This window comes from Myotis yumanensis, unplaced genomic scaffold, assembly GCF_028538775.1.
Source record: "Myotis yumanensis isolate MYYU_CA2020_CCGP unplaced genomic scaffold, mMyoYum1.0.hap1 SCAF_15, whole genome shotgun sequence".
Taxonomy (NCBI): Eukaryota; Metazoa; Chordata; class Mammalia; order Chiroptera; family Vespertilionidae; genus Myotis; species Myotis yumanensis.
The window spans coordinates 27,257,347-27,271,288 of NW_027223766.1; the positions used below are offsets into that span (position 1 = coordinate 27,257,347).

A 13,942-nucleotide genomic window follows, 5' to 3' on the forward strand; every position below is an offset into this window, starting at 1 on the left:
CCCGGGGGAAACAGGTGGCTTTACCTGTCTAGGCCTGGCCAGCCTCGGCAGGGACGCTGTCGGAGTCCGAGTCGGCCAGCTCTGCGGTGCCTTCCGGGGCAGTCTGGCTCCAGCTGTCTGACCGGTCAGAGGTGGCATCCTCCTCTCCGACCGTCACCTCCACCCAATCCACAACGCCTGACTCCCCGTTTTCGTCACTCCCCTGGCCTTCTCTGCTGTTGCCCTCTGACCTGTCCAAGGTGGCCTCTGAGGGCTTTGCTGGCAAACCCTCTTTTGCTGGCTCGCTGCCCACTTTCACCCTGGGCACCAACTTCTCCAAGTCTTCTTCGCAGAGCTTTTTGGGGTCCTTGTGGTATTGCGGGGCCACCTCGCTCCCGTTCTTCGGGCTCTCGGTGACGGCGGCCTTGACGGCTTTCCTCGACAGGGTGTCATAGCCGTGGTCCTCCGCTATGTGCTGCTGCTGGTACTGCTCCATCCACTTTAAGGTCCCGGTTTTCAGCAAGCACCTGTTCTCCTTGAACCAACGCACAATTTCAGTTCGAACCAGGCCGGTCTTTGCTGCTAACTGGTCATACTCCTGGGGTGTAGGCCACTGGGTTCTTGCAAACGTGCTCCTCAGGAGATGGACTTGTTCTTGACTTTTTGTAATTGCTGGTGAAGGACTGGGCAGAGAACTGACCAGTTGGGCACCGGTGAGCTGGTCAAGTCGAGACAGAGCACCGTTGGGGGCCACCCCATCCTGGCCTTTTTTGCCAGACCCCATGGAATCCAAGACCGCTTGCTCCATGCTGTCCCGAAGCTTCCTCCGCTCTGAGAACCAGGAGTCGATCTCCCTCCTGCTCAGCTTGGTCTCCACCCTCAGCCGATCCAGTTCCGCTTGGGTCGGAAAAGAGCTTTTCAAAAAGCTGTCTTCCAGGATTTTAACCTGACCCTGGGTCTTCTCTTTGAACTTCTGTGGGGCAAAGTCTGGGTAGGCATGGTACGTGCGACCGTGTTGGGAGGCCGACATGGCCAGCTGGTCTTTGGCAAGGGTTTCGCTGGTGATGTGGACGATGCCCCTTTGGCACCGGTACCGGTGGTCACTGAACCACTTCTTGATCTCGCTCCTGGCAAGGCCGGTCACCTCGATGAGTCGGTAGATCTCAGCATTGTCAGGGAACTGGTTCTGGAGAAAGCTCGCCTTGAGGTGGGTTATCTGCTCCTTTGTCTTCTTGCGGTCGCTGGCCGCGGTCAGCGAAAGGCTCGCCACCTTGGGTGGGGGCTCTGGCACCTGAGCCACCTGAGCAACCTGAGCGACATGTGGACGCTTGGGCTCAGGGGCAGCCTGCGGAGTCACTAAAGGTCTCTTCTGGCTGTGGCTGGTCACTCCGGCCACGGCAAGTGTGATGGGGGAGCAAGAGACAGTGGTTGACCCGCTGGTCACCTGAGTCAGCACCAGGCTGGTCTGGCCGAGGATCTGGCATGGCAGAGCTGTCTGGAGGATGGGCTGAGACATCTTTGTGGGGGCCAGCTGGGTGGGCAGCACAGTGATTGTTGGGGGGACAGTCTGGATGGTACCATTAAACATCTTCTTCCGGGCCTCCTCCACTTCCTCTGGGGACCAGCTGATGCCGTGCTTTAAGCGCTGGGTGGCAAACCAGATTCTGATGTGCTCCTCTGGGTGTTTGGACGCAGCTGTGAGCCAGGACAACTCAGCCTGGGTCGGGTAAGGGAACTTGTTGAAGGAGTTGATCATGGTGGCGTTCGTGTCCAGGGCAGAGTTGTATTTGGTAGTATTCAGCGGGACAGGGACCTTGGGGACCAGGTTGATGTTTGGTGGGAGCTGGACAGAAGGCGTGACGTGCCCTAACTCCTGGAGCAGCTCCACGCTTCCGAGTCTCGAGAGGATCTCAGCTGCGTCTGTCACCAGGCGGGCAGTCCCTTCCATGTGGTTCTCGGGGGTGGCCTCCTCGGGCTTCTTGGGCACCTTCTTGGCATCAGCTTTCGGTTTCCCTGGCTTCATGATGGGGGTTTTACTCACCGAGATCCCAGGGTCATTGTCACCACTCCCGGGGCCGCTGGTGGTGATGGACACAACGTGGTTGGTGGCTTCGATGGACTGCTCTAGGACAGTTTGATTATTGCGCTTGATCAACTTCAGCTTGAAGTTGGTCTCCCCAGGATGGAACTTGGAGTTGTGGTCAGACAAGGAGTCATACTTTTTGGTTGTGAAATTGCATTCAGCACACACGTAGAGGGGGTTGAGAATCACGTTGGGGTGCTGCATGTCCACGTGCTCCGTGAACTCATTCAGGTTTTGCGTGGAGTAGGGGCAGTATTTGCACTCATAACCGCCTTGGAGCTTTTTGGAGGGGTTCTCCCCTGTCGATTTCACCTCTATCACTTCATTTTCTTTGGAAGAGTTTTCAGGTTCCGCCGCCCAACTGCCCTTGGCCATTTCAGGCTGTGGCGTGACGATCCCCTTTTCTTTGGCCCTGTCTCCTTCCTCGGGCACATCTTGTTCTAGAACTTGTGATGTCCGAACCATGCACGGGGTTGTAGACTTTCGTTTGCTCGCCATGCTGCCTGCCTGCGTGCGATGGCTTATTTTGGGGCAGGGGTGGGTGGGTGGGGCGCCTAGGGAGGGGGCAGTAAAACTTTTGGAACAAACTTATTTGTTTGTTCAAAGAAAGGCTCTTGGCTTTATCTCCCCTCCGATGACTTTGGCTTCGTCAATGCTGAAGTCTAGTGTTTCCAGAATGATCTCAGCACAGAAAATTGTAACTGCTCCAACAGTTAAACACAAGAGGCAGCATCGTATCTGTGGGACAAGAACAAAGATAGGGTCAGTGTTTCTCTACAAGGCAAAAGAAACTAGCATTGCTTTCTGAGCTGCACCCATAACCATCCCAAATGGCACCCAGAGCAAACACCCAGGTAAGCATGAGGGTGGGCGCACGCCACAGTGAAAGATTACGTTCTTCTTTTCTTCCCTCTCTTGCAAGGGAAGTGGGAACTGGCCCAAAACAAGCAAATGAGGATGCAGCTCACTCTGTCATGTTTAGAGACTAATAGATACAGAAAAGCGGCAAAGGTACTGAGTTCTGGAGTGGTGGGTGGGGTGGTGGAGGGAAAGCTGCAGATGACAGGCGGCTGGGCTCTCAAGCCGCTTTAACTGTTGGTATGTTAGAAGTAAGACGCTTTCCTGGATCCAGCAAGTGGCATTTGTATGGGCATTAAAAAACAGTTATGAACTTTTGTTTCTATTCATAAAAATAAAATCACTATAGATAATCCAGAAAAATGTACTGAAGTATAAAGGAGAAAAACATCACCCCCCATATTATAGTTCATTTCACTTGAAAGGTTCCCCATTTCTATAAATATGGAGCAAAATAATGATTTTAAAATGGCTGCATGATACTACACTGTAGAGATACACCTTCCAGGACTGATGGGCTGGGCCATGTTGAGCATCTACAGTCATGGGCTGATGTAGATAGAGCCTTTCATTGTGTGGCTAAAGGAGAAGTGTCTGGATAGCTGACATCTGGGGAGAGGGTAATGGAGGAGATGGCATATCACCTCCTGCCCCTCCCATTGGCTTGGGTGTAGGTGCCACTGACAAAAGCGCTCAAGGCAGGAAATGAATACTTATATTCATGGGCTACTCTGTGGGGCTCTGGGTCCACACCCATCTCCTTAGGGGCTCAGGTGACAAACCTGAGCAGGACACAGGAGAGGGGCGTTTCTACCTTGTGAACCCAGAACCTGGCCACCCTAAGGCTGGAGCCCTGTATTTTCTTGCTGGGCAACTTCGTCTACAGTGGTGAGGGTCCCTCAGGGTACCGGTGAGGACAGGACATGGCATAGCAGAGCTGGGGGAACCATGTCTTCTTTATGACAACCCTCAAATGACATCTTCAGTCTCCATGTCCTCACTGAACACCAGACTCTTGATCTTCCCCTCAAACATGTGTCACCCTCTATAGAGTTCTTCACCTCCATCAATAACTCCACCATTGCTCCCTTGGGCCAAAGACCTCTTGGCTTCACCCCACACAATTCATCCACCATCAATCCTGTTGACTCTGTCTTCAAAAGACATCTAGTATCAGACCACTTCCACCTCTTCCTGACTTGGCTCAGCCACCATCATCTCCCGCCTGGAAGTCTATACCAGCCTCATGGGTCTCTTGCTTCCTTCCTTTTCAGAGCAGCAGAGGGATGATTTAAGATAGGAATCAGTTCATGAAGTGCTCTCTCAGTTTCCCATCAGAGTGAACTCCACGCCCTTATATGACAGCCGGCAAACCCTGGCACATTTTGGCTCATGCTTCCCTCTCCCCCTTGGTCATCACACTCCGGCTGCTGGAATAGGTTGTGACAAGTCAGAGGATGATGCAGAAATGGGGGAGAACTGTACAAAGTAATGATGGTGGAAGAGAATAGAACAGAGAATGCTGGGTGCTGAATAACACGAGACGCCTTTAGAAACAATAGAGACCATAGCAGTGGAGTTGGTGGTTGGGGTGGGGGGAGAGCTTTAAGAAGCTATTTCCTGTCCTAGCCGGTATTGCTCAGTTGGTTGGGCATTGGCTGGTGCACCAAAAGGTCACTGGTTTGATTCCCACCAGGGCACATTCATCCCCAGTAGGGGGTATGCAGGAAGCAGTGGATTGATATTTTTTTCTCTCTCCCTTTAAAATCATTTTTTTTTAAAAAAAAGCTATTTCCTGTTACCTGTGTCTGTGCTTAGCTTTTATTGTTCAGTTGCTCAGACAGACTATTTTTTTTTTTTTAAAGAAGAGGCTTGCTGAACTGGTTAAGTGTAGGCAGGAAAATGCAGTAGCAAGATGCTATTTACATGCACAATCTTTACTATTCTCACAAGACCAACAGATGACTCTAAGCTCCATTTCACAGGTAAGGAAACTGAGGCTCAGAGAGATGAAATGAGCTGCTGAGGAAGATGAAGCCCAGATTCTCCTGCCTCCATCCGCACTGCTTGGTCCCTGTAACGATTCAATTTCCCAATACTGAGTCTATAAATTAGATTTCTCACAAATTCCTAGTGGCTTTCCCCCTCTGGGAGTGTTCAAAGGAGAAAGATTTTAATTGAATTATAACATATTTTTCAAGTTGCTACTCTGGAGACACTCTTATATTAGGTAGAAGAAAGCTTGCATGGTCTCCTCCAGCAAAAAATAAAAATTAAAAAATTTAAAAAAAATTCAGTGGTCGAAATGCTGTTTGTGGCTGTTCCATGTGGCCCACTGCACCGTGCATTTAGGTGACACGGGGCTCTGAGAGGAGGCTGGTGTCCTAGGAGTGGTAACCTGAGACCACACTCAGTTAGTGCTCAGGGTCAGAGGAAGCCAGCTATGCCTGAGAAGGCAGACCCTTCTGGGCCCGTGTGAACCTGGAGCCCAAAATTTCACCCACTTACTCAGGGACAATGGTCCCAAAGCTCAGACTCTTCCAGCCCTTCAGTAGGCGAGGATGTGGCCTCCAGCCACCTCCTGCTCCTCAGCACTCACCATTAGGCCCACGTGCTCGGTGGAAGAGGCACAGGCTGGAGCCAGGCCTCCCTGGTTTGAACCCTGGCTCTGCCACTTACCAACAGAGGAGTTCATCCTTCTCCAGCCACAGCCAGGATGCCTGCCTCACAGGGCCCAAACCCACACGCACCTGAAGGACACCAAATGCAGCCCTCTTATCCCCCACGGCCAGCCTCAGTTCCTGCAGGTGGAAAATGGGGTGAATCTGCACCTGTAGGATTCGACTCTGAACACCTTTAACACTGGCACATTCTGGTTCCCTAAAAGGGTGACCTGAATTAGTGAGCTAGTATTAAGGATGAACGGACTTGGCAAAGTGAGGTGCAGATGGACCGTTCTGCACTTTCCTCCTCTTCAATCTACCTTCTGATCATCCCTACCTTTCCCCCCACAGCCCCCCTCAGCTGCCAACCCTGGATAAGCTGCTGCACATTTACACCAGCTCATCTCACTTCAGTCATGCTGCTCCGAAGTCTGTTTATTCATCTTCTGTACACGCCCATAGAAATTTCTATGGCAACTGCGCCAATATTTTAAGTTCTCCCAACGCTGCCTCTCTCTTTTAGTAAAAGATTCTGCCTTGAATGTTTCTGAGAAGATCAAGGTCACCTGATCAAGCTCACAAGACAACAGTCACCTTTTTCCCCATCTCCACGCCCAGGTCTTTTCTCTCCACCTCAGTGGAAGTAGTTGGATTCCCCACCATAAGGCTAATAGCCCCGCTACCTGGCCTCCAGCCCAGCACTCACCAACTCTCAACTCCTTTCACCCAATATCCTGGGTGTTTGTGGGTTACAAACACTCCAGGTTGCCTAAAAGAGTAAACAAAGCAAAATAAACGTGAAAAGCAACAGTGCATTTTCCAAAGCTGCTCAGCTCCACCATCGTCTGCACAGTATTATACCAGCTCTTGCCTCCTATGGCAGCGAGGAAGAGCTCGGGCTCCCGAGTGGAAGAGGCTCATCTCTAGGCCGGGTCCCACCACTCGTCAGTGTGTGAGCCTGGGCGAGTTGCCTCAGTCTTCTGCGACCTCGGCTTTTCCATCGCCATATGGGGATGGAAATGGTACCCAGGGAGCTATCTGAGCACAATGTTCGGCGCTGGGCCCTGTTCACAATGAGCTCTGAGCTCACAACACCGGGTACCTGTTGTTAAAATGATGTAACCATCAAACCTCTCACGGGAAGTTTGAGATTCCTCCTGTTCATCTCTTCTGCACTGCACTACTCATCCCTCGGCCCCTGTATTCTGTTCTCCTGCTCTGTGGATGCCTTTTGAGGTAACTGCCAAATAGATGCCACAGCACTGCCTCTGAGGGGCAAACAGTCTTCATGAAGTCCCCTGCCCCTGGCTTCCCTAGACTGTGTTCCCTGTTCTCCCCCTGACAGCCCCTTCTTCGTGACCCCTTCCATTTTATGCTCCCATAGATGCCTCTCCATGCCCTTGGCTAGTCCTTATCCCTCTCCTCTTGTCCTCCTTGGTGATCTCATCCAGCCCAAAGCTCTAAACTCATTCTTGCAGATAGATGTTGACCAGACCAGCCTTCCCAGCCCTGTCTCCTCTGTGCAGACCTTCCATTCTGACTGTGAGGATGAACTACACGGACTCGTGAGGGGACAAAACTGGAGCAGCCACTGGTACTGACATTTGATTATTTTAAAAAAACAAGGCCAGCGTGATTCATGAAAAGCAAGGAAATAAAATAAATTAAAAAATGGGTGATCCATATCCCATAGGTTGGATAACAGACTCTACTCAGTTAGCCCCACCTGGAAGGTGTATCTGAGGGGGCAATCTGGCCGATGCTGGGGGGGCCGGTCTTGGAGCCTCTTCCAACTGTGTTCTCTGTGCATCCATGATCCTCACTGAGAGTTTCTCAAATGTTAACACAAGAACCCAGCTCATCACCTGCCTCCCAAACCCAGTCTTTCCGTAATGTTTCTTTATTCCAAGTAAAAGCACCACAATCTACTCAGTCATTCAGGCCAGAAACCTGGATTTCTCCTGCTCCTCCACCCTCTCCCCACCCCACAGTGCATTACGCACCAGGTCCTCCTGACTCTGCTTCCTTGATGTCTCCTAATTCTTCATTCCTCTGCGCTAAGCTGAGTCCTCCTTAGGGTTTCCCTCAGCAGCTACATCTTGGCCTGGCCTCTGGGCTTCACCTGTTTGCGACAGGCATTGCCCGTACAGCATCCTTCCCTTCCTCCTTGGCAACGACTACCCAGTTCTTTCTAGAGAAAGACCCCAACCCACTCATGGCCCCTGTGCATCAACCAGCAGTGGGCATGTGACTTGGTCCTGACCACTCACAACGTCATGTCCCCCAATAATAGTGAGTGATTAAGGGATGGGCTCATGACCCAAATGGAGCAGTCAGAGCCAGTGTGGCTCCATTCCAGAGCTCTCATTGGAACCCTTGGGAGAAAAATGTATTCCTTTTCCAGAGAATTTCCTGACGGGATTGGATATAAGTGCAGGAGCCCAAGCAGCCATCTTGCCACATGATGGGGAACATGTCTGAGAGCTGAGCTGAAAGCTGAGTTGAGAGATGCAAAGAGTGAGCCTTGACAATATCCCACTGAATGCTGCTCTGCCTGAATCCAACACGCTCTCCGACTTCTCCATGAGGTCAGTTTGCTTAAGTCAGTTTGATAGGCTCTTTTTTTTGTCACCCGTAAGTGCAAATGTCCTGACAGGCAGAGTTTCAGGCCAACCTCCTCACTGCCACCATTTCTTCCTAAAACAGCAATTCTCAGCGTTTCCCACCTCGATAGACAAGCTAGGTGACCCACCCATGTGCAACATTCTCTCATTCTTGTGTTGGCTATTATTCCACACTATTTGTTCTCCTTTAAGAAAGAATCTCAGGACAGTTGTAAGAGTGACACTTTTATAGGAATAACCTTGAGTCCTTGCTAATCAAGAAAAGTGAGTCATTTGAAAATTTCAATGCCTTATTTTTAGAAACAGACAACTGATGCCACGACTGAACATCATGTTTCCAAACACGAATCTGACCACATCATCCTCATCTTCAAAACCTCCCTAGGAGGACTGGAGCTGGCCGTGACAGGTGCTCCTTGTTACCCATGCCCATCCTCAAACATTCTGGGCATTTAAAAAGGGAAATACAGCAGAAGACCTACATTTTAGAAATAGAAACATGGACCTTGGAAAAGAGAACACAGCTCAGACATATGTTTGTTCATTCACTCACTCACTCACTCACTCACTCACTGTTGAGTGCCTGCTATATACCAGACACTGTGTTAGATAATCAGGAAATAAGACATACCATTCCTGCTCTCAAGGTGCCTATGATCTAGGAGGGGAAGACAGAAAATAAATAAAAAACAAAGAACTTATAGATAGTGTGGTAAGTGCTCTGAAGAGTTTCCTTAAAAACATGATGGTGACTGAAGAGCTACTTTCCATGAGATACTCAAGGAAAGCCTCTTTGAGGAGAGGATCCACCAATCAAGAGAGCAGCCTGGACAGGATAATGAGTGTCTATGAGAAGAGAGGAGACGCACTGACTACTTCTGACACTCCATGCTTACTGCAAAGTAATGTTCAAATTATTCATTATCCTGTAACAATTCCATTCTCCCCAAAGACACTTTCTAAAAGGTCTTAAAAAGCTTCATTGAAAAGTACAACTATTCATTTGTCAACATGAAATCAAAAGTCTTCCATGGTTTTATAGTGTAAAAAATGTCTTCCTTTTCCTACCTAGGACAATTCAGATGAACATAAGATAAGTTGAGAGCTCCAAACAGCTCCAAAAAAAGAGGGAAGTGGGGAAGTCATCTGCATTTAGGTCAAATGTTAGAAGACATTTTAATCTCGAGGAATAGTTCTTGCAAAGTGAACTAAAAAACAAAACTATCACATGCGTTGTTTGGAGTAGTCAAAACAAAGCACTGTCTTGATAGCTTATGAACCAAGACTTTGCACCCAAGTGTACTGTCTCCCTCTAATGAGAGAAGCCAAAGGAAAAAAACCAGGATCAAGAAGGTCCATGGGGCACTGGAGTTGGAAGGCTCTTAGAGGTGTCCTGAGCTTGTCCATCAGATAAGGCAACCATGAGATCTGGGAAGGGAAAGAGCACAAGTATGGTGAGAGGACCCAGGATCTCCTCCTTCACCATCAATTATAGGACTTCAGTGGCCTATCTATTTGGGGCAGGTGGGTGACATTTCTCTCAGAGGTGGGTTGTGTTGGGAGGATGGGTTCTGCTGGGGGGTCGTCTGTCCCCAATGTCATGGTAAGATCAAGGTGTTTTGAGCTGAATTGGTCCTTGAGAAGCCAGTTAAGCAGAGGGGGTCAGTTCACTAGCTTTGGGTTTGAATTGAGGCTCCATCCAACACCTCCCAGTTGTATGATGTTGGCAAGATACTGCAGCTCTCCTAGATATGGTTTCTTTACCTACAAACCCAGAGTGAATGCCTACCTCATCAGATTGTTAGAATGCCACAAATGGCATAATGCTTGTAATGACCCCATCAAAATACCATGCCAGGTACCTACAAATGCTCAACAAATGGTAGCAGTGTTGATGAGCAGCTCCACTGTAATGTATTCCAACGCAGGAATTAGTCTTGTAGAAAGATTAAGATTAAATTAATTCCCTGGAGGGGCTTGAAGTAGCTCATGACTCAGATAGAAGCCAAGACAATCAGGAAATTGTCATTGTTTATGCCTGCCTGGGCTTCAAATCACAACTCTATCACATTGTAACTAACATCTTTACTACCTCTCTTTCTCTGAGCAATAATCTAAACACACACACACACACACACACACACACAAGATTAAGACATATTTTGAAGCAAAATGGCCTCACAATTTTTGCAGTTAATTATCATCTTCAAGGCAAAACAATCTTTTTTCTAGGTAGAAAGAATCCTAGCAGTCACCACCACACACAGGCACACCCCCACGCATCCTCAAACTTGGAAAACCAGGGCTGGGGGAAGTGTGGTGTGTTTCTGAAAGAAGAAAAAAAATCTTGCTGAGACAGAAAGAAAAAGGAATGAATTCTGGTTTTCCATGTAGCACACATAAATAAGGCACTTTCAAATGTTTAAGATGGGCCTGCTCTGATTTACAAGCCGTCAAATTCTGCTATCAAAACATTTAGAGAGGCTGCGAGACGGTTGGGATTTATCATATCGACAATTCCCTGTGTAACCTTTTCATTTCATTCCTTGGGTGATGTGCGTACACTCCATCTTCCCAGAGCCTGGAGAGAAGTGAGATTTCTCTATTCCCCAGGCACAGAGCAGGGCGAGACAGGGCTTTTCAGCAGTCGCCGCTTCTGTGTGTCAGATCCCGCTCTCCCTTCTGTCCCCCAGCCCTCCCTCCAGCCCACCCTTTGCATTCCCAAAACCACAGCCGTCTCTTGAACCCCTTTCATCTCTACCTCGAAGAGCCTCCCCAGCACTTCAAAGCCTGGGATAAAGGCTGAAGGTGTACTTGTACTGTCTGGCACAATGTCCTCCACAGAGCCATTCATGCAATCCAGTTCCATCCCAGACAAACCACGCAGACTTAAACCGCACCCAGGGGCTGTGTTTCTCTTCTCTCTGCACAGGACACAGGGCTAATAATGAACCCCTAAAACAAGCATGTCAAACTCAAAAGCTAACATGGGCCAAATAAGCAAGGTTGAAGTTTCTGTGGGCCACAGAAAAACAAAAGCTTCAATTTTCATAGACATGTAGGTTTATTGCGATAGAGACACGCTGAATACAAAGGGCTAAAGTAAATCAGTCATCGTTAACATAAAATAAGAGAACATTTTAATAAAAATTAATATTTTTTCTTGCACATTAACTTACCAGACACTGAATAACTGCACGAATTAATAATAATGCAAATAAACCTATTTTTCTTGTTGTCTGAAAGTGAAATATTTCCTGTGTGCACCCCAAATAAGCCAGTCCAAGACGAATGACATGGCCATCAGCTGCTAAAATATTTGCTACTAGTATTAGTGGGGAGAAATGGTGTGCCTGTGCATAAGGCACATAAGGAAAATAAATGTAACACAATTATAATAATCAGTCATTAGTGAATGTTGTAGTTTGTTATTAATAATTATGTATAACAGGATATTGTAGAAATTAAGTTACTAAATTTTTATTAAAATGTTTCTTACAAAAATTTCCATTGTGGGTCGAGAGCTTGACATGCTTGCCCTAAAATATCCAGGTCCTAATCTCTAGAACCTGCAAATGTGGCAAAAAGGACTTGATGATGTCATTAAGGAACCTGAGACGGAAGGATTGTCCTGGATTATCCAGGTGGGCCTTCATAGAATCACAGATGTCCTTAAAAGGGCAGATAATTGACCATATTCCCTATGCTGTATTTTGCATCCCTGGGACTATTTCATAGCTACCAATTTGTGCTTCTTAATCCCTTCACCTCTTTCATCCAGTCCCCCAATCCCCTTCCCTCTGCAATCACTAGCCCAGTCTATTCTCTATGTCTATGAGTCGGTTTCAATTTTGTTTGTTTATTTATTTTGTACTGTAGATTCCACATATAAGTGAAATCATATGGTGCCAGGGGGAACACTTTGTAAAGTTTATGATTATCTAACCTCCATGCTGTATACCTGAAACCAGTACAAAATAATGTTGAATGTAAACTGTAATTGAAAAATAAAATGCAAAGCTCTTCAAAGAAAAGAGGCAGGCAGAGGGAGATTTGGCTACAGAGGAGGCGGTGTGATGATGGAAGCAGAGATTGGAGTGATGTGCTTTGAAGATGGAAGAAGGTGCCACAAACCAGGGGATACAGGTGGCTGCTGGACACAGGAAAAGGCAAGGAAACGGATTGTCCCCTGGAGCTTCCACAGGGAGTGTGGCCCCACCAACACCCAAGGCCTCATGGGAGTTTACTGTGACCAGTTGAATGGTTCACAGGTGGTCCTGCACAGTACACACATGTCACCAGGAAGTGAATAACTTCAATGAAGTGTGGCAATGGGCCATGGTGTTCTGTGGTCGCCCATGTTCCCGTGACCTTGAAGCAGCTGGCCTGACAGCACAGTGGAATGACCTTTGTAGCCACAGGAATGGGAATACAATTCCCATTTTCATGGAGCTTACTATCTAGGGCCGGACATAGCCTTTCATTAAGAAATCACACAATTTATTAGCTAATGACAACTGACAGCAGCTGGACGGCCTGACTTGGTAGGGGAGGGCATTTCTCCAGGGCAGGGGCAGGGACTGTCACCCATGGCTCTACCCGGCATCAGCTGGGGAGCTCTTAAACACCCCAGTGCTCGGGCTGCATCCCCATACCCAGTACGTCAGACTCCGTGGGGTGGGGTCCAAGCACCTATATACTTAAAAGTCCAATTCCAGTGGGCAGTCCCGTTGGAGAAGCACTGGTCTCAGGCCAGCCACCTTCCAGGAGACCAGGACCATGGTGACACTCTGGAGGACACTCTACGATGGGGGGTTACCTCACTCTGTTCCCCTGCTAGGCGGGATCATGAATCTGGACTGCCATCCCACTTAAGCAGGTGTCAGAAAGAACTGGGCATTCTACTGGTGTTCCCTGCTCCATCCCACTCCCACACCCATCCCAGGTCAGCCTTCCTCCTGGGTCCCTATACTGTCACAGCAGGCTCCCAATCTACCTCCCATACACGGCCACGGCTTTTCCCGGGCATTGTCCAAACGGCTGCCTTGTGATCTGTCTGAAAAACAGATCATGGCACACTACTCCCTGGCTGAACCCTGCCCTGGCTCCCCCAAACTTGTTCAAATTCCTCAGTATCATCAAAATTTTGCCGATACTGTCCGGGCTTTTGATCCACCCTAAGGCACACTCACTGACTCTGAACCTTCGCACACCCCCCTCCAGGCCTTGTTCAGACTGTTCTCTGTGCCTGGAGTGCCTCTCTTTCCAAAATCTTCCAGTCGAACTTAGCCTGTCTTCCAAATGTAGCTCAGATCCCTTCTCTCACAAGAATCTGTCTGATTCCCTCTGCTGGGTTGTTTGGTCCCTCCCTCAGCCTCAAAAAACACCATGTGAACCTTCCGCAGGGCTCTCTTGTTACCGGTCTAGGTCTCTCCCCTAGTGGGTCAGGGCTCATTCTGGGCAAGGACCCTGTTCTCTTCATCACTGTGTCTTCGATAGCTCTGAGCACAGGGCCTTGGTCAGTAGGTGCACAATCGACATTCACTCAATCTATGAACATCGATCACACCCCATTACTTTCTCCTCTAGCCCAGTGGTCGCCAACCGGTGGCCCGTGGACCACTGGTGGTCCGTGAGGCCCGAAAGGTTGGCGACCGCTGCTCTAGCCGGCACATCTCCTTGGTGTCTAATGCAGTTTGCAGAAGACAGGCCCACTAAGAACTTCATTTGGCAAG

General features: G+C 48.7%; 1 protein-coding gene across 2 annotated transcripts in view; it reads right to left on the reverse strand.

Moving 5' to 3' along the window:
* The window catches only part of ZHX2 (zinc fingers and homeoboxes 2), a 124,745-nt gene that overhangs the window by 5,609 nt on the left and 105,194 nt on the right, over positions 1–13,942 (reverse strand). For both annotated transcript variants that reach the window (XM_070391998.1, XM_070391999.1), the window contains exon 3: positions 25–2,800. In XM_070391998.1, the coding sequence (XP_070248099.1) occupies positions 29–2,560 (2,532 nt within the window). In that variant the 5' untranslated portion in view covers positions 2,561–2,800 and the 3' untranslated portion in view covers positions 25–28. The remainder of the gene's footprint in view (positions 1–24; positions 2,801–13,942) is intronic.